At 47.5% G+C, this 26,169-nt stretch overlaps 2 protein-coding genes across 10 annotated transcripts in view; one reads left to right on the forward strand and one right to left on the reverse strand.

Annotated features, from left to right (window-relative positions):
• TSC2 (TSC complex subunit 2) overlaps window positions 1-26,169 on the reverse strand; it is an 81,467-nt gene that overhangs the window by 12,800 nt on the left and 42,498 nt on the right. For 2 of the 8 annotated variants that reach the window (XM_062614799.1, XM_062614796.1), the window contains exons 1-28: window positions 18,503-18,696; window positions 17,721-17,807; window positions 17,012-17,122; window positions 16,027-16,171; window positions 15,775-15,892; window positions 15,232-15,280; window positions 14,726-14,851; window positions 14,298-14,371; window positions 13,831-13,957; window positions 13,585-13,728; window positions 13,227-13,364; window positions 12,916-13,019; window positions 12,051-12,132; window positions 11,294-11,449; window positions 10,867-10,983; window positions 10,118-10,240; window positions 9,723-9,829; window positions 8,946-9,099; window positions 8,110-8,232; window positions 7,658-7,792; window positions 7,038-7,227; window positions 6,507-6,600; window positions 6,134-6,236; window positions 5,650-5,744; window positions 3,099-3,227; window positions 1,280-1,444; window positions 504-656; window positions 251-363 (exon numbers count right to left, since the gene is read on the reverse strand). In XM_062614799.1, coding sequence (XP_062470783.1) covers window positions 251-363; window positions 504-656; window positions 1,280-1,444; window positions 3,099-3,227; window positions 5,650-5,744; window positions 6,134-6,236; window positions 6,507-6,600; window positions 7,038-7,227; window positions 7,658-7,792; window positions 8,110-8,232; window positions 8,946-9,099; window positions 9,723-9,829; window positions 10,118-10,240; window positions 10,867-10,983; window positions 11,294-11,449; window positions 12,051-12,132; window positions 12,916-13,019; window positions 13,227-13,364; window positions 13,585-13,728; window positions 13,831-13,957; window positions 14,298-14,371; window positions 14,726-14,851; window positions 15,232-15,280; window positions 15,775-15,892; window positions 16,027-16,171; window positions 17,012-17,122; window positions 17,721-17,807; window positions 18,503-18,640 — 3,400 coding nt within the window. In that variant the 5' untranslated portion in view covers window positions 18,641-18,696. Of the gene's footprint in view, window positions 1-250; window positions 364-503; window positions 657-1,279; window positions 1,445-3,098; window positions 3,231-5,649; window positions 5,745-6,133; window positions 6,237-6,506; window positions 6,601-7,037; window positions 7,228-7,657; window positions 7,793-8,109; window positions 8,233-8,945; window positions 9,100-9,722; window positions 9,830-10,117; window positions 10,241-10,866; window positions 10,984-11,293; window positions 11,450-12,050; window positions 12,133-12,915; window positions 13,020-13,226; window positions 13,365-13,584; window positions 13,729-13,830; window positions 13,958-14,297; window positions 14,372-14,725; window positions 14,852-15,231; window positions 15,281-15,774; window positions 15,893-16,026; window positions 16,172-17,011; window positions 17,123-17,720; window positions 17,808-18,502; window positions 18,698-26,169 lie in introns of those variants that run through there. The other 6 variants (XM_062614798.1, XM_062614795.1, XR_009964069.1 and 3 more) reach the window with 5 other exon arrangements.
• NTHL1 (nth like DNA glycosylase 1) lies at window positions 19,896-26,141 on the forward strand. 2 transcript variants are annotated; one of them, XM_062614791.1, is made up of 6 exons: window positions 19,896-20,038; window positions 20,339-20,568; window positions 22,489-22,659; window positions 22,942-23,101; window positions 24,878-24,983; window positions 25,644-26,141. In XM_062614791.1, exons 1-6 carry the CDS (start codon window positions 19,963-19,965, stop codon window positions 25,765-25,767), a joined length of 867 nt encoding a protein of 288 aa, XP_062470775.1. In that variant the 5' UTR covers window positions 19,896-19,962; the 3' UTR covers window positions 25,768-26,141. The 2 variants fall into 2 exon arrangements, with proteins under 2 accessions (XP_062470775.1, XP_062470776.1); XM_062614792.1 differs by lacking the exons at window positions 19,896-20,038; window positions 20,339-20,568 and adding an exon at window positions 20,620-21,876.

Here is a 26,169-nt window from a genome sequence, read left to right on the forward strand (position 1 = left end):
ACGTAGGTGATTCTCATTGCCAGTGCTCCCCACTTCACCCATCCACAAAGCTTTCCTGCAAGGAGAGGGAAGCAGGAGGAGCAGCACCACCCCTGAGGCCAACAGCTGAGCTACCTGCCCTCTATTAAATACCAGACAGGTCCAGACTCTCAAATTAGTTTAGGCACAGCTCTCTTCAGTAGGCACTTGGACATTTAAGCCTGTGACACAGCTCCAGAAATGGCAGTAAGACTCCAGGGTAGGAATTTACCAGACATGGATCGGACTCTGTTGCGAGAGCTTCTGCAAACCTGCTGCCCAGCTTGAGATTCCAGTTTTGCTGGAGCTTCTTTTGTTTGTCTCACTTGCAAAACAGGGTCTGAGCTGTGGAAAAAGAGGATGTTGATGATACTGAGAGAGGAATTAGTCATGCTAGACAAGTAAGACTCTTCTGATCAGAGGAAAATCAGTGCTTTAAGAGATTTTGTTAAGTGGGAACATCTAGAAATGGGAGTGAAAATTACCTTGATTCTGTGCTGCTTTGGAGCTCTCCAGAGTCTAGGCCAAGCAGGGACCTTGTCCCCGTTCCAACGCTTGTAGTGATGGTCACCAGCTTGTTACCAACCAGCCATGTCTTCGTTCTTCCTCCCGCCAACAGAAACTCACCCACAGGAGACCTGGAAACACACTGGTAATGAAGACAACAGAGAACAGAGCCTACACAGATGGCTTAGTTCATGTTACTGTGCAGGAGGTGCTGCCTGCTTTCCTTCTTTATACAGCATTTTCAGTGTATCCTCTGGTGGTTCACATACACGTTATCCATCAGGATGAGGGATTTAATATCAATTGATAGTAGTACTACAGGACACACCTTATAAAACAGCTTAGTTCAGTCCTGGACACATCACAGAGCAGAAGGGAACAAGCCTTGTCTGAGCTCTGTGTCTCCTTCTGGGAAGGGCTAGCAAGAAAATTTTATTCCCTCCCTTTGAAGCCAGCTGGCATGACACTCAGGTCTGCAGCAACGACTGATTCTGCAGCAAGGAGAGGGAGCAAAGCACTGCTCACAGACAGCGTGCCTTCAAGGCATCTCCTTCTGGAGTTCAAGGCTGAGGCAAAGGCTGGTTGGCTCCAATGGACTTCTCTCATCTAACCTCATGTTTAGCCAAGTCAGATTTTATCTGCGAGTAACAGCTTTGGAGCCTGGGCCTGCCAGAACATCCAATGTTCCACTAATAATGAGAAATATAAACCTCAATCAAAGCCATCTCTCCCATTGTCCCAAAGTGGCCCCTACCTCTTAGGCACAGCAGTGAAGTTTGAAAACACGTATCGAGCCATCATATCCAGACAGGTCTCTGTGAGCTCCAGGTGGAGATTCTTTAAGTTGTCATCAGCCTGAGCCATTGAGTTTTCATCTGCAGAGCCCAGGCTTGAGCTGGTGATGGAGGTTTGTATCCGACTAGAAGAGAATGTTTCCAACTGACACATCACACTGCCAAATGCTTGTCCCTGTCACCCGAAAGACAGCGTGATGCAGAACGACCTGAGATACATGCATGTGCCAGATCAGAGAGGTGGCCAGACCTTAAACCCAGAGCATCATACAAACAGTTTGGCATCAGCCTCATGTTGTGCTTCACAGATTGTCATTGCAGAAAGTGTATTTTAGCTTGAGAGACTGAGAAACATTTCAATGTCCACCAGCTGACTTGGCCAAGCCAGTGCTCTCTGATGTTGGTGGCCCATGGGCAAGTGCACCAAGCAAACAGTAAGAGGCAGCACCATGCTTTGAGTTCACTACTCTATAGTAAGGGCAAGCGTCCCATGACCTGCACAGTTCCCCAGGCAAAATGCTGCCCATGAGCCATCAATCAGGGCACTCCAGACTCCACTTTATGATCCTGTGGTTTGCTTTTTTCTCTGTTGCACCCCTTTCACGTATTGGTTTTTTTTTCCTCCAAATTCAACAGCGATGTAAAACCTGATTTAACTTGAAACAGAAAAAAATTGCACTCTGAACAGGAAACTGGCATGGGAATAGAGAGCAGCTCTGCCTTCAGATCAGCCAAGTTAGCAATGCAACTGTAACAACTGCAGTATATCATAAAGACAACTCCTTAGGCCATCATAATACAAGCTTAGCTGAGGTACAGCCAAATTTTTTATGACGTGGCAACTTCTTTGGCATCATTAAGGGTAATTACATGAGCTTCCAGTTGTCACCATTTCCATATAAATACAAGAGAAGAAAACACCTAATAGATTAATGGGGATATCAGAGAATGATGTGCCAGAATCATACTCACAACTCAGTGCCTTTCCCCCAAACACCATACAGTTTAGTCAAATATAAACCACAGAAAGCAAAGTCCCACTGACAGCCACCCTTAGAGATGAAGGCACAAATCTTCAGGTTCAGATTTTAAACCAATGTGTTACAGCAGCAGTTTAACACTCAAGGGAAGTGATCCAGGAAAACGTTTTCAAAACTAGAACAAACTGTTTCATCTTTCATGTGAGCAAATCAATGGTTGGAATCGAAACTTGTTTGCTTTAGTCATGAAAGCAGTCGCTTTGTACATGCTGAGCATACATCTCATGGCATCACATTTCCATCAGCTCCCATTGCCTCAAAGAACAAATCCTAAACTGAGGCCAGAACTACTCCTAGTCTGGGAGGAGGGCCTGGATTTAACTTTGCACAGTATCAAAAGCCTCTCCTGGTACAAGTCACTGCTTAGAAGGCTGAAGTTTTAACCAGGACTCTCACTTGCACAGAATGCAACCTTTTTCCTTTCTTATTCCTTTGGTGTTTTGTTGGTTTGGTTTTCCCCCTTCACCGTCTCTACTTTGAAAAGAGAAATTTGCTAAAGCATCAGAGAATAGGGCAAAGTCACCATACAGAGCACAGGGTATGATGCCACAAGCCCTTAGCCAGCATTGGGAAGCCACGGGATATCCATGACACCAAAACCTTTGTCTGTAGCTAAGGCCAGTTTTTTATCGCATACCAACGTCATGCAAGCATCCCACATGCAAATCCACCCTCCCTTGCAGTAAAATTTCCAAGTGCTGAGATGCTCTTGGATTCTCCCCATTTAAAGTGCCTCTACCTGCGGACCACATGTTCAGACACACTGATGCTGCGGGATCGGAAGGCATCAACTGCAGAGGATTCTTTCAGCTCTTTCACTGGAGGAGAGTTATTCAAGCCTTGCTTTGCATTTTTGGCTAGTCTTAAACTACTAGGTGGAGAAGCACCAAGCCCCAAAAGAGGTCACAGGAAGGGAGGAAATCATTGTAGGGATGTAGGTTGAAAAGTCACAGGTCACAGGGTCAATATTGGGGGATCCCGGAGGGTGATGGAAAATCAAACAAATGCCAAAAAAAGGAAAACACAAATTAAATTGTACAAACAAGCAGCGCTGAAAGCATTAAAAAGACAAAACCACAATTCTGAAACCAAGGTTTTAAATGTGCTGCGAAACAAATGAAATTAGTACAAGTTAAAACAAAAACCAAACTGATTGAAATGACAGTTGGAATACTGCGCTGTTAAACAAAGGCAGGAGCACCTGAAGGCTGGTTAGGCACCAACGTGTGAAGTCTGAGTTTTGTGCAGCTCAACCACCTCGTGTTGCCCCAACTCACTGCTTCAGCACAGCTAAAAACCTGATTACTTCCAGAGACCTCATCCTAAAATGCTTTTACCAATACAAGGAGACCAGCTATTTCTACCTCTGTTAGGCTTGGCCCAAATCTGAGCTTCTACCCTGAATCACACAACACCCAGGACCAGTCAGACACAAGGGGAGACTCAGCCCATCTATACACAACTGCACAGATCAAAGGGCAAGAGGACAAAAATCCTCTTGCTGTTGCTGACTGTGGGATGCTTTTCTGTCCAACAAGCTATCTTATTTCAGGTGGCTCGAGGTAACCCACTTGACTTTGAACTGGAACAGAAAGATAAGCCTTTACGCCATCAGGTGCCAACCACATGTGGGAGATGACAGCAATTAACACCTAAGAGGCACTTTAATTAGCACAGCTGAGATGCATGCCTGCCTGAGTACTAATATGGATCTCACAGCTGGTTCAGCAGTTCACATCCCCGTATGTGAAATGCAGATACTCATTTAACCCTTCTGGCTCTTTCTCAACATGATTTATTTGCTGTTCCCTTCAGTGAATTGTTACCTTTCAGGTGGCCACCTGGAGGGATCAGAATTTATTTGGCCTTCCAATGACCTCTGAGAGATCACTTTTGGCCACAGCTGGAGATGTGACTGCAGAGAGCACAGGCTCATACCCTGATATAATCACTACACCAACATCATTGGGAACCGTTGGGATCTTGGATCTCCTGCAACACCCAGCACCTCAGCCAGGGCACTGAAATACTTATTCTTTGGGCTTAAGGAGTGAAATCAAGCACACCAGCTTCACAAGCAAGGAAACAGGTATCTGCTTCAAGCCATTTCCTCTCTCTTGGACAGAATCCAAGTTCAGCCAGCCCCAGAGGCAGTGGCATCAGCAGTTCTGGTATTTCAGGTTGCTGCCTGGGTACAGCCCACACTCCTTAGCAGAGATTTCTGTGGGAAGTGATCCAGCAGCATTAGCGAAAGCCTTTAGATACAGTAGTATTCCAACCTGGTAAATTTAACAGGTTTTTGGGGGAAAAAAAGGAAAAAAAAAAAAGATTAGTTGAAATTTTAATTTAAGAGACGAGTGTCAAAAGGCTTCTCTTCCAAGTTTCTGAATGAAAGAGGAGGAGATGGGAGAGATGAAACACAAAACAGGGTTTACAGCTATAGCATTAGGGCAGGGATGGTGTTTCTTCATTGCAAGATACTCCTTGAGCCTTGCAGTTAAAGTAGAGGCACTTTCCCCAGGGTGCAAATGCCACTGTATGCTTATGCACGTTAACACTGAAGCAAGTTAAGTGAACCAATTTAGGCAAGCCCTGCAGGTAAAAAGGACATTAGAGAAACCCTGAATGCCTGCCAAGCACTATTCTCCTATCGTGGCAAATGTTACTTTGAAAGATTGCTGGTTAAGATATGTTCTGACTTCTGAAGACATGAAGCTTTGCTTCAAACTGACATAATGGTTTGAGATTCAAAAGAAGGATCAGGACACCCAGATACACAGAAGGCAGCTGTCTGCCACCCAAAACACTTGACAGATAACACTATGGGAAAACACAGCACTGGCTCTCTCCATTTACACAGGCTGCTAATCGTAATGTCTCTGGCAACCATTTAAGTAGTGGTTAGAGTTCAAGCATCAAAAGGAGTTAGCACTATGAACAGGTATTCTATTACTCCTGGTAGCGCTGTACTGACACACATCAACCTGAAAGAACTGTTGGTTTTCAAAAATTAACAACAAAAAGCCTTACACCTTCCTGCAAAGGTTTACAGAACAGCCAGCGATGCCCTCTTATGGACTAGCAGACTGTCAGCTTGCTTTGATTCCAGCTTCTTACCAACCTACGTTTGTCTTTTCCCAATCCCCTGACCTAAAGAGGTTTACTTTGCTTGCTTAAATGCACTGTCAGATTTTGGATGACTAGACCCAGCCTCCTTCAGAAAACACAGGGAAGGGTGTGAGGACTAGAACAGGGAACACAAGACCCTTCTGGAGTCAAATATAATTTACCTTTTTGGCCTCTCGTTCAGGCTTGTACTACGAGCCCTGAAACTGTCCTTCTCAGGTGTGTCATCAAAGGAGAGGAGGACGTTTGAGCGCAAACCCTGCCGACAGAGACAAACAGGTCAGAGTCAGAATGGGCAGGACGAGCAGCTGGAAGACTGCAGTGATGCAGAACTCATAGCCAGCTATAAAAAAGATGCTGAGCTGAGGCGCTCAGGGTGCCCAGGGAAGCTGTGGCTGCCCCATCCCTGGCAGTGTTCAAGGCCAGCTTGGATGGGGATTGGAGCAAGCTGCTCTAGTGGAAGGTGTCCCTGCCTGTGGCAGGGGGCTGGAACTGGATAAGCTTTAAGGTCCCTTCCAACCCAAACGGTTCTATGATTGTGTGAAATTTCCTAGCTTCAAAGAGAACCTTTAATCTTCTCAAACCATTATTTTTATTAGAACAGCATAATTTGTGTTAGATACTGTTTGAATCAGTAGTGTCCATTACCTTTGTAATAAAGGGGACAAAGTCCTTTCGGAAGGGAAGGCGACACCGGATGAACCACATCGCTATCACATGATGGGCCAGACAAACGATGTACTGGTTAAACCTAAAACAGCACAGAGATAGCCACAGAGCTTAATGCTGCATTATGATGCCATTCCACCACTGAACAGAAGGGTTTTTCAAGCTGAGAAACTGTAAGCATAAAGACAAAACCCTCAAAAGTTCTGTTGGAGAAAAACAAGTATTTCACCCAAGGTGAGTATGCCCCTTCTGCAGAAAAAGCCTGGAGATACCAGAATGAGCAATATCCAATAAATAACCTTGACCCAAGTACTACAAATAAAGCATGTCTCATTCTCTTAATTTTACTTACTTAGAAGGGTTTGTGTATGGTAGGGAGATGGCGAACACACTGGCATACTGCTCTGCTGCGAAGTTCCTATAGAGGTGAGGCAGCCTGGCTAGAGCTGGAACAGATCAAGAAGGAAACCAACACGGGTGAGGCCTGAACACAAACTATTCAATACCACAGTTCAGCTTAATTTGAATTGGCTTGTTTCTTTCAAACCATCAGCTGATAGGGAAGTTAAAATCGAGTTATAATTTCATGCTGTTTAAGTTATAAGCAACAAGGTGGAGAAAGCACCTTCACATTTCCAATCACTGCATGGCTGTACTACACAAAGCACGACCCTCTTTAGTGTGTGCCAGTGCTTTAAATAGAAAACCAGTAACAAGCAAGAGATGATCAAACATTTTTATGTTGAAGATGGTGCAAAGGCATCATGAAAAGCCAAGAAACCCTTACAATGCATTCCATATGACTGACACAATCAAAACGCCCCTATTCAGCTCAAACAACACAACTATAGGAGGTCAAAAGTACAAGAACATTACAACTCACTTGAAAGAAATTCCAAGAGGGGGATTGCCATGTTGGCTGTAGCAGAAATGTGGGTTAATTTGACTATTAAGACAGGAAGTGCCTTTATGATGATGTCGGGCATCTCGACACTACAGACAGAGAGTGCCACAACGCACTGGTTTGCGCAGCGGTAAATGAGACCGTGTTCCAGGCAATACACTATTTCACGCTACAAGAGTAAAAGAGAAAGAAAAGCCATGATACAGGGGAAGAGAAAACCCCTGAGTAACCATCTCCTGGCTTCAGACAGCATTTCAGAATGGCTTGCCATGCATCATACCACAAGGCCTGTATGGTGCACATGAATTCAAATCCAAAATGCACTGACACAGAACCCTACATAATGCTGCATATGTTCCAGGCTAAAATCTTAAGATGGGACTTTAATCAAGTCAGCATTTTAGAAGTTAAATAACTCAGTTTCCGATTAAACAGCATTTTTATGTTTAGCAGATTCTTCCAGCAGATGGTGAAGTCACCCAGCAACCTGCAAGAGGGTGTTACCTTGCACTTAAGTCTCCTAATCAGCATGTATGAGAAAATGCTCTATTATACATGATTTTGCCCTGTCCCCCCTCACCCTCTTACCTCCCCCGTACCTGTTTAGCTTTGTCCAGATAATTATGGTAAGATATTAATGCTGTCAGTACTGGAACAACAGCCAGATGCAAATCCGTGCGAGAAAAGCCTTCTGGGGTGCCGTGGAGCCTGTCAGTAGTCTTTTTGTCTGTGAGCTGACAGATCACACAGGAAGTTAGAATGCCTCACACTAAATACACACTCTAAAAGACAACAGATATGCACTGCCTATAGCTCCCCTTTTACATGTCTACATACGTACAAAGAGAAAGAACATTCATTATTACCTACTTCTGTACCTAAAGCAGCCCTCACAAAGAGGGAAGGTGAATGAGGATTGACAAACAGCATGTTAATCTTAAACGTATTAGACTGAATGGGAAAAACAAACCAAAACCCCAATCAACTCTAACCAGCTCTCAAGCAAACTAAGGATCTGGTGACTGTACACCAGTAGGGTGCATGGCATTACCATGTAGCTCAGTGCAGAGGCCAGAAGGTCTATGTTACAAGGGGAGGTTAAAAATAGCACTTTATAACGGAGGGATTCAGGTAATTTGTTGAGGACCAACTTCAACACCTTCCAGTCTGTCTCCTGGAAAGAGAGAAGAAATTAAGGTGGAAAATTTTGGTACGATTTCAGTTCAGTTTGAAAGCAAGACCAATCCTCTGCCATTTCTCAGGCAGATGTATGTCTTGCCATGATAGCTATATAAAAAGAGGTGGCATTTAGCTGTCAAGTTACTTCCTGTCTGTCATCCAGCTCTAGGTGCAATACTGGCACCACAAACTGGAAGGCAACTTGTACCCAGATCTGCCTGAGCTCAAAAAGACAGAGCCGGAAATCAGTTCTCCCAGCCATTAGCACAAGTTAACTTCCAGAGCAAGACAACCTCAGCATATAACTAAGGCCAACACAACACTAATGAACAATTTATATTTACAGTTTACAAGTAACTGGAATACTTATCAGTCCTCAAAATGCTTCCAAAACTTGCAGTAGGAGGGTTTTAGTTTCAAATGTCCTTTCAGAAACAAGAGGACTTATTTGATCTTTGATAACACACACTTTTTGCCCTTGCCTGCTCTGAAGCAGAGTGCCATGAAAGCTTTGCTTAGTTTCTGAAGATCTGAACTAGTGCTCCCACTGCTGGTTGTAAAGCTATACGATTACACAGAGATGCTGCCCAAGGAGGATTTACATATTGCTTTCCAGGTGTTATTTGGATACTCTGGGATAGAATTCTCTAGCCAGCTGGTTTAAATGGACACAGTTCATATGAATTGTGATATTAAAAGTGGACATACTTGCTTCAAACACTGCAGAAGGACGCCAAAGACCATGGAGTAAGGCAGATGCCCGATACGAATGGTGGTGTTTTGGGAAGGCACACTGGGGCTTCCGGAAGGCGGAGAGAGCGTACCAGTAGGCTTCTTCTCAGAAGTCCTCTTCTCTGCTTCTCTACAACATGGAAAAGGAGAACAAAACATGTAAAATTCATGTAATGTAAAATCAAGATCGGAACAGCCTATTATTCATGTGACCTCCAGTGCTACCCTATCTGGTAGCCAGTTTAATGACCAAACAACAATACAAACTGCATTTTCAATTAAAAACCACAGGACTGACAGTAGACAGACAGCAATGAGTCAGTTTGGTCAGGTTAAGGATATTTCCACCCAGACCCATAGCAAATTCAGAAAGATCTCTTTTGGGGCATGTTACCCAAAGCGTTTCAGACCAAGCTATAGCATTAAAAACAGATTCATACAGATCACTGAAACAAACCTCAATGTGAAAACTGGTTTGAGGAGGGAAACTGCAAACGTTTTGGTGAAGTTTTGTGAGCAGGAACAGAAAATTCACATCTCATTGAGAGCTCTGTAGGTAACTGATTTGTAAGAATAATTCACTGATGAGTTACTGAGACAATCCTAGGCTGTAACTATAGATTGTGTACGGGCTGATACATCAGGATTGGGAAGAATTAGAAAAACTGTGGATTGTAGATGGACCACTAAGCCCGTGCAAAAGTATCAAATAGTTTGGAAAACAGCTTTTGCTTAATGCAATGAGAAACCTACACAAAATCACACAGACAGTAAGGGCTGAACCTCACTGCCCCATCCTTGTTGGAAAGACCAAGGCGGTGGAGGGAGTCAGCTCGAAGCATCAGCAGGAAATCAAATACCTGTAACAGAGAAGACATTGGAATCACTCAAACCCCAAACCAATGGAATACTCTCCCACCTCCCCATGTGATACTTTTGCAAGTACAAAGAGGTCTTTAATAGATGTGTGGCTAGGTCTGTAGCAGGCATCAATTCTGGTGTTACAGTACATATACATACTTTTATTAGCCAAGAAACATTTCATTCTACTTCTGGCAAGCTCTAGAGCACACATTCCCACCTGCCTCCCACAAACTGCAGCAGGAACATGCAGCTCTTGACCTGAAAGCACAAGTTACCTCTCATACCTGCAATCTGATGCTGCTAGCAACAGCAAGGCTGTATGCATATATATAGTGGCGCTGGACGTGGTGGATCAGCATCTCATACACCCGCATTGCGTGGCTGGAGGGTAAGCTGTAGAGTTTAGTCTAGAGGGGAGCAGAAACACAAATCAAAAGGCAGGCTCATGCTTCCATTCAGAAATGTTCCCTGCCTGTGGCAGAGGGACTGGAAGTAGATGGTGTTTAAGGTCCTGTCCAACTCTAACCATTCTATTCTATAAATGTGTATTTGCACTAAGAATTCAAGAACAACACAGCAAAAACTTGCTCCTGAAAGCAAGCTGAACAGATGGCTCCAAGCAGAACTTCTGCAGAGGCTCCAGAGCAACTCTGCCCAGCTCCAGAAGGGCGCTGGCTGGGACAACCAGCTCTTCACAACTGCTTAACCGTATCTCAGAACACGCTACCCAAACACAACACATCTATTCAAGGTTATGAACCACTCCCTTTCTGCTAGTTTATGAACACATCTACCCTCCACACATGGAAATGTGCTCACAGTCACTGTACAAGGGAAATTAAGCAAATGAAACATTTAGCAAACAGTGACACAGTACCCAAAAGCAAAAGGAATGACCAAACCAAGAGTTAAAGTCTTATGTGGGTGAAACAAAAGGCAAAATATTTAACAGTGGGAAAGTAGTTATCTAAAAACCCAAGTCCAGCAGAAGACTGTTCTGAAGAAGACATGTTTAATGCTCTGCAGCATTTACCTGAAGAATTATCAGGAGTCCAAGAACTGCTGTCTTGACATCCTCCAAAGAAGCTGAATATGACAGCAAGTCCCTCTCTTCCAGTTCAGAAGGAGATGAGAGAGAATGTGCAGCCACCTTTTGAAAAGAAAAGCAATACATTGTTTAAATCTGTGACAAACCCTTCCTTGATTTCCATCCTGGAAGGTCAGGAAGGACCACAGGAAGTCATCCTTGCTGGAAATCTGCAAGCCCTTTCAGGTAGCTTAAATGTGCGCTGCTAAAGCTCTGCACTTTAGACCTGCATCCTCCAAAATCCACCAGTTTTACAATATCCTGCTCAGCCACACAACTGGTAACAGTCACGGGTTAGTCTCCTCAGTCACAGTAAGAGGATGTGACAAAAGGTGTGGTGATGCTACTGACAACTGGAAAAGCTCTGCCTCACCTTTTCTATGATATCAAGCAAGCTGTTGAAGTGATGTGTGTTGCAGCCTTCAGCCAGGTCTACAAGTAGCTGAGTGGCCAGTTTTCGGACCTGATGGTCTTTATCCTCTGGAATGTGAGCCAGCTGAGAGATCACAACCAAGTTTATCAGCTCCTCCTGCAAGAGGACATGCCTTAATAAGCCTTTGCTGTCTGCTGTTCAGTCAGCACGTTCAAGAGATAAATCATTACAAACAAAAGAACACTGATATCAGGTTTACTCCTCAACTGTTTGGTTCCTTGATTTTTCCTCTCCCTTCCAAATACTTAAGACTTTTGCTGCACTTCAATGCTTTGGTTTTCATCTATCCCACTGACTTGACAGCCCAGGCTCAAACAGATTGTTGAAAGAGATTTCTAGGCATAGCGTTTTTTGAGAAAGAGAGGAAACATGCAGCAGCATCATGTTTTCACAAATCTTGAGGGAATCCAAGCAGCACTTCTGCTCCTTCCTGTCCTCTGACACTCTGGGTACATTCAAAGAGCTGAAGACATCCCCAGAGCTGAAAAGCATCTTAACATCTCTCTCAGACAGCTTCTATCTTAGATCGCAATTAAACTGCAAGCACCAAGACAAATCAATCTGCTCATGTCAGATTATGTCCAGACCTCATCCTTTTACAAAGCCTTTGTATAAATTCTGCATCTCTGCCTCACCAAAGCCTTCCCCACCCACTGAGGATCCCACATCTGATCATCAGAAACAGACAAACACACACCTCATAGAACTGCCTGTTAATACTCAGGACAAAGGACAAGACATCCAGAACTTTAATCCGAACAGCACTACGACTTTCGTTCCTAGAATGGGAAGAACAAATTCAAGATGAATAAAATAAAGCTGCTGATATTTAGGGAAGCGGGGAGAAGATAAAAGGAAGGTAAAACTAAACTAAGAAACTTCCTAAGAGTTAGCACAGTAACAGTTAGAAATCATCTGAGCCTTCAGTTAACATCTCTACATATGAAATCAGATTCAAGAATCGAACCTGGAATCCCAATTCAGCTTTTACTACTTCTGGAGACCTGTAACTGCTATTTTCCCATTCCAGTCCAAGCTAGGAAACACATGGAAGAAGAGTAAGTGCTCTGGTGAGCAAATTTAAAGCCACACATATGGCACTAAGGAAGAGCTGCTCTTTGGCAGCATTTCACAGATGAGACAGAAGTCCATTACTGCTGTATGCTGGTATTTTAGAGCACAAGAATAGTTCCAGCAGCACCAATTTAAAACCAGATAACTTTAATAGTGGATAACCATATGCAATCCTGATGCTGAACACGAAGGTCTTGTTTGGTGTCAGAACTGCAGAGTGCTGTGGAATGGAACACATAACTGCCTAAGCTAACTGGAATAGCACCATCCAATGGACATAATGAGAAAAAAAAGGAATCATAAATAGCTCAGTGGAAAGTTTATCTTCCGTTAAACAAAATCCTTTCACATGCTGTGCCCTGGATCTACCATGTTTCTTATCAGCCATTTGCTAACATTAGAACTTCAGAAAACAGAATCATCTAACATAGAAACATAGCAAGAAACATTTGAATGTGGCTTGTACTCACAAAGTTATGATTTCATACCTGAAGAATCTCTCCATTAACATCTGCAGGTTGTGAATCCAGCCATCTTTGGCAGGATGAATGGACTGAGCTCTGTAGGTTATCAAGTTTAATACAGAAGATTCCTTTCACAGAGAGATCAAGAATTTTTTCTTTTAGTGTATAAGCAAATACAATATATCCACTCCCCAGCCCCCACACCAAGAATAAGGCTCATACAAGACTTTGCTGTGATTTTCTGGCCGCTTGCTATTTTACGACTCCCCAGTGTGCTAAGTAACAAAACAGATTCAACTGGCAACAAAGGAAGACAATAATATGCAAGGTCTTACTGGTCTCTGATCAGCACATCTTTCCACCAGCTCAAAAAACCTCTCTTCAGAGCCATGGAATTCATTCTGGTCACAGAGTTCTTCTACTGTAGTCAAAAGATCATGTACAATGGACTTAAGTTCTTGGCTCTCCAGACTCTGAAACAGAGACAAAAGCATTCCTAAAAGACTTCTACCTTACCAGAAAGTGCTAGCTTTGAAATGCAAACAGAAAACTCAGTTGAGAAGCACAGAATTGGGCTCAACCTTCACTCAGCTTCAAAGTTCTCTAGAGTGTACAAAGAGGAGATCAATTTGCCAAAATATTTATGGTAAGGTCTTTTGACTGGAAGTACACCAAGACAGGCTCAGCACTCACCTGCAGCTGCTGCAGTAATCGCTCCATGATGTCCAAGAGGATGTCCCACGTTACAGCTTGCAGCTCCTTCCCATACTTCTTTATGAGACGTGTTATGGACAGAACTATCTCATAAGACACAACTGCATTGGGACATGTCATGGCCTGGAACACAAAGCATTTCAGTCAGTTAACAGTTAAGAAGCAGTGATCAGAAACTTTGTATGGGTCCAGATGTACGTCTGAATAAAGTTCCCCCCATCCTACCTTGAGGAACGAAGGCAGCACTGAAGTTGGGGAGTTCTTGAGTGAATTGAGGCGATGAGCACCCCACAGAGCCATCCCAACAAAGAACACAGCTCCTCTCAGCAGCGCTGCATCTGCCATGTAAGCCCTAAGGACAGACAGAAGGGAAGTCTCACATGCAAGGAGTATTTTAACATACAAGCGTCAACAGGAACATGCGCTGTCACTATAGGAATTCAGGTCTGTTATACATCAGAGCTTTGCACAGCAATTTACAAACATGAAAATCATTTAGTACAGCATTAAACAAAGCAAAATTAAATTCAGGAAAGTCAATAAAACAAGCACTTCAGCATCATAACAAGGAAGGGAATTAATTTCTAAGCACCAAAACCTTCAGCTTGTTCTACTGAGGTCAGTGACACCCCATCTATCTCGACAGGACCTCTACTGAATTCCTTGGGGTTTGTTAGATACACCTGCTTTACCTGTCTTCCATGATCCTGCACATGTTGTAGATGGCACTGTGTCCCAAATGAGTTCCCAAAAGGTTGCGCATAAGCTGCAAATTCAAAGAGAACATTTAAATATCCAAGTGTTAAAACACTCTTTAACCTAAATATGCAGCTGGCTGCCTGATCATGCCCTGTTAGGGCAAGCTAATGTGTAAACCATGATACCATCCCACAACAGAAGCCTATCACACCAGGTGAGAGGAAACTATGGGTAAACTCCATGGACATAACAGGACTTACACAAACAACATGCTGATCTCTTAACACTTGAAACAGGTTTTCTTCTACTCTTAAGACCAAACTGAAGTTTATGGCAGATGTGCACAGGCACATCCAACACTTTGTCTACACGGCCAAAACAGTGAACTCATTAAAAACCAAGACTACAAGGAAGCTCTAACCTTCCAGCACGGCTCACAGAGCTCCTTCACATTGATGGTACGGCACAAAGTGATGATAAATACTGGCAGGTTCTCTGATGGCAGGCAATTATAGCACACAACTGCATCCAGGACTTGCAAGGAAATCTTTGGGAAGGAGAAAAACCAAATGGTTATACACTTCTGTATGAATAAAGGAGGTCAAATGGTAACCTGGCCGACCCAGGAAATCTGGGAGTCAAAAGGGATACAAATATGTCTTTTGCTTTGGCCTTTAACCATTGCAAGATGGAAAGTAAACCATAAAAAGCTCTGTTGAAAGTTTGATACACTTATTAAATTTAGCAATGCTCTGTTTTAGAGTAAAATGATTATTGGTATACAAGATCCAATGGCTTACAAATACTTCATAGCATTGTATTAGTTCTCTTGTAAGATGAGACTAAACTGCAAGGAGAGTTTGATGGTCTGAGTTTGTGAAAGTTACAAAGAATTCTAAAGGACTACAAGAGATTCAAATTACTGACCTCTATGTCCATGGATGACGAAGTCTGAATGCACAAAAGGCATATCTTGCTGTTAGGAAAAAAACACCATAATTATAACTGATTGATTTATATGATTTTAGGCAAATTACAAAGAGCCAAAAGAGACAAGTAAATTGGTATGTTATTTGACTCATCATTCCCCTTACTGTGGCACTGTTGATAACACTTCCAGAGACACCAAACTCCTGTTCAACACTACGACCTCTTTTCCTAAGTTAAAGTTGCATTTAAATGCAGTACAGTATGCCTAGATGAATACAACAGCAGAGACCATTTGTGGGACTAGGTAATGCAATCAGATCCACCTCATGAAATGGGAAAAGCACATGAAGTTAAACTAAAATAGATCTGAACATTGCAACAACTGAGAATCAAAAATTTGGCAGAAATGCCAGGTGTGACCTGGAATTAAATAGATCCAGATGGGATGAAAAAGATTCCACTTATCCAGGTATTGATCTGCAGCTTTCTCCTGTAATTTACCAAGAATAAGCAGGTAGAAGTTAAAAAAAGAACACTTACTGCACCATGTCAGCTACGTAGTCTTCCAGATAGCAGCTATTGAATTTCACCAGGTTCACTAAAACCAGAAGGAACTCAGAAGACAAACCCACATCCATCCACTGCAGCACAAAGTCAGCTAAAGAAGGGAAACAAAACATTACAATACACTTTCTACCCAGGAGAGCTATCTCTGCCTTTTTATCTTGTCATAGGATGCCTGTCCCTTGACTTCCTCCCACAAAACTGAAGAGGGGCAGAGACAATACTCACCTAACTCTTCTTCTAGGTAGGTGATGTAGCGTCCATTCTCTGTCAGAGCCTTGAACACTTCGAGCCGTTCATGCAGATCTTCATTGGAGGGATAATCCTTAATAACCTTAAAAAAGTGTGCTCTGAGGATCCCTAATCTCTCACCCTTAAGAAAAAGGGGGTAGGGAGACAGATAACAGTGTCACTAATGGAAAAAGACAATTAAAGCCTTATCAAAGTCTGTAACAGTAACCTTCATGCTTGAAACTATTTCATTTTCCTACAGGCTACGAAAGTCTCCTGGAAGTACCTCCAACCTCTACTGGCTACTGACAATGGCTCAGGTCTTCTCAATTTGTTATCTCAGCACTCAGGGCTGGAGGCATTTTGCCCAGCAACACAGAGACAGCATCCAATACACAAAGTATTCCATGGAAACAGCAACTGACAGCTCTGCCAGCAGAGCATGAAGAAGAATAAGGCCACAAACCAGAATCCATGTCTGTTCTTTCTGTAAGCATCTATCACTGCTTTTTCAGACTACTGAAAACTAGAACTTTGGTCTGATAAGAGTTTGTACAGCCCACTGTGAAATCACAAGAATCTGCAGTATGCTTAACTTGGCCAGACTAAGAAAGTATCTCATAAAGAACTTGCTGCATACTTGACATGCTGAAACATCAAAACCAGCTGCAGCCTAGGACTGATGGGTCTTGGTACAGACCAGATAATTTGCTGTACTATGCTGAACATAACCCAAAGTATTTCTTCTTTTTCAAGAGCACTGCCCCAAACCTGAAAAGTTTTCTGTGAAATGGATGAAGTTTTGCTATGAGGTCAAACCGTGGCTGAAATTAAAACACTTCCTCTGCCCATTTACGAGGCACAACCAGCGTGAGGAAAGAGGAAAGTTGTAGAAAAGAGCCACCCAGCATTTCTCACGTCCATCCTCTGCACAAACCCCAGTGTAAGTGCGGTGTTCCTTCTGTAGTTTGTTTGTTTTCACCTGGCCTTGAACAATTGACTTCAGCAGATGAAGAACAGCGTGTCTGGCTTCAGCGGGGCGCTCTGGCTGGAGCATATCAGCTACCACTTTCCATATGGCTTCCACTGCATGCTGCAAGCAAACACAGGACACAGGCAGCAGTAGGAAGGTTAGGCTTCTTCTGGGATCTTTAGCCAGTAGGTCAGTCATTAATTACGGCAAGTTATGAACAAGATCTTCAGGGATTTCACGTCTGGAGTTGTCTTTTCTGAGGGACACTCTCACCTGATGAACCACAAGAGACACCAAATCCCATCCTACACGACAACTTGCACCCCTGTAACGGAAGTTCTTCATCCACACACTTACTTCAGTGTAAGCATTGGTGCAGAAACCTCCACCCCAACACAAGATGAGTTCAAAACCAATTTGAAGCTGCTTATTAACAAGAGAGAAGGAGGTACCAAACACCTCTGAACATCGTCTCCCCTGAACCATCCTGAACAGGCCTGAACATCCACAGCACTGAGCTCAGGAAGCCCATCAGCTGTGTCCTCTCTGCTCCACAGCTGATAGGCTGGACAGCACTAACGTCCTTTTGTAGGTCTGGGCAGCACAAAACAGCTTGTGGGATTATCAGTTTTAAAAGCCACTTGAAACTCCAGGAGCCTCTCACAATAGGTTTCGAGCATCATCCTTGCACTATTCACTGACCACTGCAGAAACTTACCTCCTCAATCTTTTTGGTTTTCACCACTTCACAGATCTGGCTGATTGCTCGGATCCTATTGCTCAATCCGCATTCTATGCTCAGTTCCTGGAAAGAAATGTAGACATAAGCTAACAGTTTATCTGGCTAAAACACTTATCTGTTCCTCAAAGGGGCTCACGAACCACAGAAAAATGAATTACACATTTGTGCAAAATGACCTGAGCATTAGTCATCACTGGAGTTTTGCAGGAATTTCTCCAAAGCCTTTTTTTCCATTAGCAAATGATCCGTCAAAACCAGACCTTTCACGGAACTGGAGCCAAGCAGCTTTGAACTGCCAAGAGAGAACATCTCCTTTTCCTCAGGAAAGCTGGTAACTCACTGGCTGCTGTGCTCACCCAGTTCACGGGAGAAGGGCAGAGAAAGGAGGGACATGAGGTCCAGCTCCCCAGCCTTTAAGGCTTTCACAAACCAGAAACCATTTCCAGCTCACGCTAACTGCCACCACACAAACTCAGTCTATGGGAAGAGCAATGTATGCAGAGGAAACACCCTGTGAGCTGACATAAGACACCACCACCCCATCAAACACCTCAAAAGGATCCAAACGCTGCACAAAGTAGACGAGTTTTACATCCATTTCACTAGAGAATGAATGGAGAGATAAAGGGGAAAAGGCACGCTCAGAGAGGGAATGAATGTCAAAGCCAGACAGGAGAACGAGCAAGCCCTCGCTGAGATCCTCCCAGCACAGGTAATCCAGGCACTATCCCCCCCTTTCCTACGGTCAGTTCTCACACCTTGAGTATTTCTGCAGTGATGATGAACTCTGTTTGCTTGCCCTCCGACAGCTTGGAACTTCCCCGGGATGTTCCCAGCCCCAGGAGATTCTTGAACTTCTCCTTCAGTCCGGAATCCTTGCTCTGAGGCTTTGCCATCGCTGCCAAGGAAGCAGCGCCGGGCCCCTGTAAACACAGAACAGGGATTTGGTGAAAGGGAATCTTTGAGCAGGAAAACACCAACACCAGCCGTCACAGTGTGGCTTTTACTGATCGATCGCTCTAGTGTCTCAAGCCACTTCAAACAAGGATGAAGGCCAACGCTGAGATGCTGTAAGCAGCCAGATCTGATTCATTATGGAATCCCAGACTGATCTCACCCAGCTCCAACCCCTGCCACGGGCAGGGACACCTTCCACCTTGCAGCTTGCTCCAAGCCCCTGTGTCCAACCTGCCCTTGAGCACTGCCAGGGATGGGGCAGCCACAGCTTCTCTGGGCACCCTGTGCCAGCGCCTCAGCACCCTCACAGGGAAGAGCTTCTGCCTAAGAGCTCATCTCAGTCTCCCCTCTGGCAGGTTCAAGCCATTCCCCTTGGCCTGTCCCTACAGGCCCTTGTCCCAAGCCCCTCTCCAGGTTTCCGGCAGCCCCTTTAGGCACTGTAAGGACAACAAATCTGAGCGTTCAAACACCCAAATGCCACCACGGCAAGGAGAAAGAGGGGAGCAAGCAGCAGCACCCCCATTACAGCACATCCCCAACAGCAGCCTTCAGGAACCATCTCCCCAGCCAGCCCCAGCCCTCTGCCCCTCGGGGACCGCAGAGCCCACCCCAAAGGAGGACACCCGCTCCTCTCATACAGCACAGCCCCAGCCCCCCGATCCTGGCAGCTGTGCCCCCACACACACCGCAGGCATCACCTGTGCTCCGCAGGGACACACCACGGGCCTTGTCCCGCATGCCGGGGACACGCCACGGCCCAGCTGCACCAGGGACACACCGCAGCCCCTAACGCAGCCCCGGGCACGGCACCGCGTCCCCCGTGTCCCCGGACATGCCGGGACACGCCACGCACCGCCGGGACATGCCACAGCCCCTCACGGACACACCACGGGGGACACACCGCAGCACCCCCCCCCCCCGCCCCGGACCTTTACCTGGGGACACCGGGGCACGGCGCCGGCCGGGGGCAGCCCCGCACAGCCCCGGAGCACGGCAAGGCCCCGCCTCCCGCTAGGCCCTGCCAGGCCCCGGCGTCCCCCGGCCCGCACAGCGCAGACCACGGGGCCTCCACCCGTTCGCTCCCCCCCGGCCCGGCCCTCATTCACTCACTCACCCGCAGACCCCGGCCCGGCCCGGCCCCGCCGCCCGCGGCCCTGCTCCGCACCCCGCCCCCGGAGGAAGTCCCGCCGCTTCCGGCCTCCGCGCCCGCCGCGGGGCCCGCCGGGGCCGGTAGTACCCGGTCGTGCCCGGGGCAGCCGCCATGTGCGCGGCCGGGGCCGCCGGTGGTGGCCGGGCTGCGGCCCGACGGCTCGGCAGGGCCGGGGAGGCGGCCGGAGGTACCGGGAGGGGTGATCGGGGTTGTGCGCGGCCTTGGCACGGGGCAGGGGACCCGGGGACAGGGACACGGGTGCTCGGGACGTGGCCGTCCGGACCCAGGGGTGAGCCTGGTCCCCCGCGGTCTGTGTGTGGGACCCGTGCCCCGCACAGTGCCGTGTCCCCAGCTTGTCACTGCATCGCTGGCTCGGGTTGGGGCTGCGGGGACAGGAGCTGAGCCTTCGTCAGGGTGTCCCCTGCGTGGCTGTGCTCCGGTGGATGATGAAGGTGCCTTTCCCTTTCCCTTGCCCCATCCCTTGCAGCCACGCAGCCAGGCAGCATCCCGAGGCGCAGCAGCAGGAGGAGGAGGAGCGTCCCCATTGCCTATGAATGCGGTGACGAGCAGGGGGTGTCTGAGCCCCAGAGACCGCGCTGGGAGCCCAAGGACTGGCGGCAGCAGCTGGAGCGCATCCGGGAGATGAGGAGGAGCAGGGATGCTCCCGTCGATGAGATGGGCGTGCAGATGTGTTACGATAGCAGCGCGCCTCCGCAGGTAACGGCGCCCTGCTCCGGCAGGCAGGCAGGCGGGCGCGTGGGATGCAGCCCTGCAGCATCCCGCATCCTCACGGTGCCCCTGCCTATGTCCCGGTTTGGATGTCTCCAGAGCAGGACAATCAATGCAGGGAGTATTTGGACTCGAGACTGGGATTGGCCCCACAAGAGGTTAACCTACAAATATGTATGTGAGAGGAACTATTCATCCTGTTAGAGGAGGAAAATCAGCCACTGCCTCTCCAGTATTGGGCTCGTTGGCTTCCAACAGCCCTTGTGAAATAGCAGTGGGTGTTTGCTGAGCTGTTCTCTGCTCACATTCAGCCCATGCTGGACATCAGGGACCAAGCAGCAAACACAGCTGTGCGAGGTCCTTGTCCTCTGCTGAAACCGCTGCTGGGAGAGCTGGCAGGCTGAACCCGGAGTGGGAACTGGGGCAGAAAACAGGATGATATTGGGGTTGGGAATGAAAACCTGGAGAGCGTGGTGGGGCAGTGCTGTCCGCTGGGACAGGCTGGCAGCGCATGAGGGCACGGCCCTTTTTATCTCTATGAGAATCCAGGGAAACTGTGCAACAAGCCGCCTCTGGAACACAAAGGAAAAACACTATGGAGATAAGAGCAGCACATAAGCATAGGCTGGCTTCCTCCCCTTTTGCAGTTAAGGGGATGGATGCAGGTTGAAAGGAAGGGCCGTGCTGGGACGACACAGTGCTTCCCAAGCCTGGAACACAATCAAAGGCCCCAGAGGACACTTCCAACCAAGGGGAGTTTGCATCAGTACAGAAGCCAAAGTGGAGTGAGGCTGTGGTGCGGTGCTGGGATGTGGGGCTGTGCATGGAACAGAGCAACAGGAATGCTATGTGCTCCACAGCGACCTGCTGGGCAATGAGGGAGGGGTCTGGAAGATGCAGCTGCACAGCTTCAGGACATGCAGCACTCTCCTTGTTGCTGGCGTCGTGCCTTGGGATTGGATCCCTGGGGAAAACGATTGGCTCTGCCTCTGGATTCAGGCAGTGTCACACGCTCCACAGCAATGTGGATTGGCACCAAGTGCAGCTGCGGGGCCAGGGGGACCACGGTGCATGATACGGAAATAACTTCTCTTCCCTAGGGAAGCAGGGTTGTTGCTTCCAAGAAAAAGTGGATGTTGTAACCCTCGGCACACAGCAGTGCTCCTGGCACAATTCCATGCACTCGGAGATTAGCCTGCTTCCATCCACTCTGGTTTATCCTAAGGCATCTGCAGTTTTGGAAGCTTTAGGAGCTAGAGAAAGGATTGTATCCCGTGTTATCCTGGGTCAGGCCAGGTTAGTTGCATCCTCCTCATTCTGGTGGAAAATCAGTTGAACAGCAGGAGGTGAATGATTTGAACTAAACCCTGTGTGTCAGCACCAGAGGAGCTTTGGGGTTTATGCTTCATCTCCCAGTCTCTCTCATCCCAGTTCTTTAGATTTGGTTTCATAAGGAGCTCGCTAGAGCCAGATGCCCAATTCCTACTGAAGCCTAGAGGGAAGGGGATGGGATTTTCAAAAGCTGCTTAGAGCAGAAGTTGCATGGAAAATCACTGGGTCTTTGTACTTCTACATCCTGTGGGGTCTCCTGAGAATCCCATCATCAGGAAAAGCTTTGGCCCTTTGTGGCTAAGCACTGGTGTCTTTGGATGTGAGATCCCAGCAGACAGTAGCTGCCCTTTTACCCACACTGTCTGCTTGGACTGAAGGTGTTTCTTATCTCCGTTTCTTGTGTGGTAACGTTAAAAGGTGATGGATTATTTCTGTTGCAGCCTCTTGCAGACCGATATGGCTGATCCTGGGTAGGTCCATATAATGCACCGGCTTGAAGATGGTGCTGGATGGAAGAACCAAGCCCCAGAGGTGGCTGGGTCCTTTTGGGGTGTCTCACTGCCTCCTTGTCCCCAGGTCATGCGCTACCAAGTGCTGCTGTCACTGATGCTGTCCAGCCAGACCAAGGACCAGGTGACGTGGGCTGCCATGCTGCGCCTCCGGCAGCGCGGCCTCACCGTCGACAGCATTTTGCAGATGGATGATGCCACTCTTGGACAGATCATTTATCCCGTGGGATTCTGGAGGGTGAGTGCCTCTAGAAGAACCCCTCCACTGCTCCCATGCAGTTGTCTGAGGTGGCTCAGAGGCCCTGGAGGGGAGCTCAGTTGGCTGCAGGATCATCCTCGTGGCAGGGGATGGTGAAGGAGAAAGCAAAGACCTCTGTCTCCCTTGCACAGACTCCGGTGTGTGGCCTCACATGTAACGGACATTCAGGAATGGTTTGGTTTCTGAGCTGTTTGCCTCTTCTCCCCCTATTTGAAGGCACAAATACAACAGGATTCTCTGCCTTTCCCCTTGCTTTTCCAGAACAAGGTGAAGTACATAAAGCAGACGACAGCTATCCTCAAGCAGAAGTACGGCGGAGACATCCCAAGAACCGTGGAGGAGCTGGTGCAGCTGCCAGGAGTTGGGCCCAAGATGGCTTACTTGGCCATGAACATTGCCTGGGACAGCGTGTCTGGGATAGGTAGGTGGGACCATGTTTTTCCCATTCATTTCCTACATCCTGCCTCTCCAAGTCCTCCTATATTCCCCATGCAGAAGGGAAGCATCGCAGCTGGGTAAACTGCCTGCCTCAGGAGCCCGATAGCATCGCTTTAGTCATCTGCAGAGTATTTGGGTGGGTGAAGGATGTGACCCTCAGCCACTCACACTGGATGTGTTGCTGTAGGACTTAAGCATGGATCCAGCTACTATTTTGCCCAAATTTGATAGCAGAAATCCAGAAGTGCAGCTGTTCCCTCCCTCCTTCAGATGCTGGTGGGCTGTACAAGCATTGCCTAATTGGGTTGGCATCCAGAAAGATGTGCTAGCAGAGTAATGCTTTGATATCTCTTTGGTCTCAAGTGAAAGAGAGGTAGAGGGAATTGTGGGATTTGGGGATAGCTGTAGGATATTCTGAAGCTGTTTGTTAACGGGGTTGCTTCTGTTTGAACAAATCTCATTGGGCTTTCTGTTTGACAAGTTACTGGAGGGCAGAAGCAGGGCTTAGTCAAAATTGCCATTAGAAATCAGTCATTCATGATGGGTTGTAGGAAGAAATGGTCTCAGGCAATCCGTAGCTAGGGAATTTCTGGTCTGGTTTAGTTCCTGCAGCTGCCTAAGAGGTGACCACAGGTCCATGTGTTTATTTGCCATGTTTATTGTGCACAGAGCATAGAAGAGCACAGAGCTGTGCCCCTGGAGCCCTCTGCTTTAGCTGGGAGGAAGATGACCTTTGAAGGTCCCTTCCAACCCAAACTGTTCTTTGATTCTAAGCCTGTGGTGGAGCGAGCCCACGCTAGACCCAGGCCAGGTTTGCTCCTGTATGATACTGCTTTATGGAGCATGGCTGGCAGCAGAGCTCCCGCAGCAGCCAGCAGATGGGGCTGGATGCTCAGCTGCACGGTCCCAGCCTGGGGACCTCTGGGGACACAGTGATATTCCAAGTGCAGTTGCTGCTTATGGAGGAGCTCTAGGAATGGTGCCACCTGATGAATGCCTGCTGCTGCTGCGAGCACACAGCCCAAGGCTCATTCCTGCAGCCGCACTGCTGCCCATCAGCTGTACCGAGCATGGCTGTAGATTCAGACTGGGGTCTGATGTTCTCTCCCTGCTGTGGGGGAGGGAGGTCAGGAGGGAGCCAAACAGCGACTGTTTTCCAAATAATGGTGTGCTCAGTTTTGATTTAGGAGGCAAGACTTTGTCTTCCTGTTTACAGCCGTTTCCTGGGGTTTGCCCAATTAGCCACAGAGACAGGTTTATCGCTGCTGATCTAACAATAATATACTTTGCATTCAGGGCTTTTTAGCTCAAAGCACTTTCTAAACATTTGTTTAAGCCTCACAAACCCTCTTGTGTCGGTAGGTATTATGAAATGTGTTTTCCATCTGGGTAAACTAAAGGGCAGAGATTGCAGCTTGTGTAACATCAGCTGAAACACGGGGAGGAAGAGAACCCGGGACAGGCTGCCCTGTGCCTGCTCGATTGGAGCAAGCAAACCTTTGAAGGGAGGTTGGATCAGATTGAGTGTGTCACTGGTGTGTGGTAGGAGATACCCATCCCACCTTGCTTTTGGCCCTGGGCCTAGGAAGAAAGCAGCACATTTGCTCTGTGAATAAGCCTCCCCTCCTGTTCCACCCGACCCATGAGGGATCCCATGCAGGGCACTGGACCTGGCGTGCTGTGACTGCAGCTTTTGGCTGTGCTCTCTCTGTTCTGGTGTCTCTGCCCCCACCTAAACTCTGGGCTCTCCCTTCCTTAGCTGTGGACACCCACGTGCACAGGATCTCAAACAGGCTGAAGTGGGTGAAGAAGGAGACCAAATACCCTGAGGATACTCGGGTGGCACTGGAGGAATGGCTGCCCAGGTGAGCCTCCTTCCTCCACCACCACCACCAAGCCTCTCGCTGGCTGCAGGAGCCAGATCTGCACACAGTCCTGTTTGTAGCTTTTCCAGTGACTGCATTTCAGGTCCCTCCTCTTTATGGGGTCTGCTCTGCAGTTGTTTCTCCTCTCCCAGAGAGCTGCAGCATCTCAGCTCTGTGATTGTTTCCTGGCTATCGGGCACTACTGCAGCCAGGTACCTGGAGGGCTCGATGCCCAGTTCTTACCTTGACAAGTTTAGCATGACCCAAGCCAGGTGCTTTTCTACACAGGCTCTTGCTGAGTGCAGTGGCCACAGCAGTATCAAAGCAGGGTTGGATTCTGGCCTTCACTGATGCTTAATCTTCAGCATCACATACCGGTTGATGGGTACTCTTGCACCTCCACATCTGTCACCTGTCTTAGCACAGGAGGATGACCACAGGCACTTTGTGTGTCCATCCTCTGCTCCCCAGTGCAGTTCAGAGGGCTCAGGAAAGGCTGGGAGAGCTGCTTTTAGCAGGAGGCTGGGAGCCGCCTCCAGGCGCCTGGGGGAGCCAAGAGGAACAGGCAGTAGGCGAAAGGGATCCATTTAGAAGCACAGGCTGTTCTTTAACCCCTCCAAGCAGCTGTATTTGGGCTCATGTTTTTTCCTCTCACTGCAGGGATCTCTGGAGGGAGATAAACTGGCTCCTGGTGGGCTTTGGCCAGCAGACCTGCCTGCCTGTGAATCCGCGCTGCACCGAGTGCCTCAATCAAGACATTTGCCCAGCTGCTAAGAGACACTGAGGGGTCATCTGGTCTTTGGAGAGCAACAAAGCTGCTTCAGCTCAGCAGCAGCCCGGAGCTGAGCCCTGGCAAAGCTGTGCATTGCACGGGGCTGGCTGTGTGACTGCAGGGAAACAGGAGCCTGCTGCAGCCAGCTCAGCATCACTGGGGAGCGAGCAGCCGCTGGCAAGGGCTGAGCTCTCAGAGGAAAAAGGGGCTTTCAGAGTGCAGCAGTCCTGCTGGGTCAATGCTAAAGGCTCCAGCCCGTGTGTGAATGCCTGAGCATGGCCCAGCTGCGCTGCAGCAGGAGGAGCTGTAGGGAAGAGCTTTGTCCTGGAGGACTTGCTGCTGCTGCTTGTAAATACATGTGTAATAAAGGTGGCGGGGTGTTTCTACCCATGAGGTTTGCTGGCATCTGTGCAA

Source organism: Pezoporus occidentalis, unplaced genomic scaffold (genome assembly GCF_034315485.1).
Source record: "Pezoporus occidentalis ecotype Australia unplaced genomic scaffold, CSIRO_AGI_Poc_V1 ctg178, whole genome shotgun sequence".
In the NCBI taxonomy this organism is placed as follows: domain Eukaryota; kingdom Metazoa; phylum Chordata; class Aves; order Psittaciformes; family Psittacidae; genus Pezoporus; species Pezoporus occidentalis.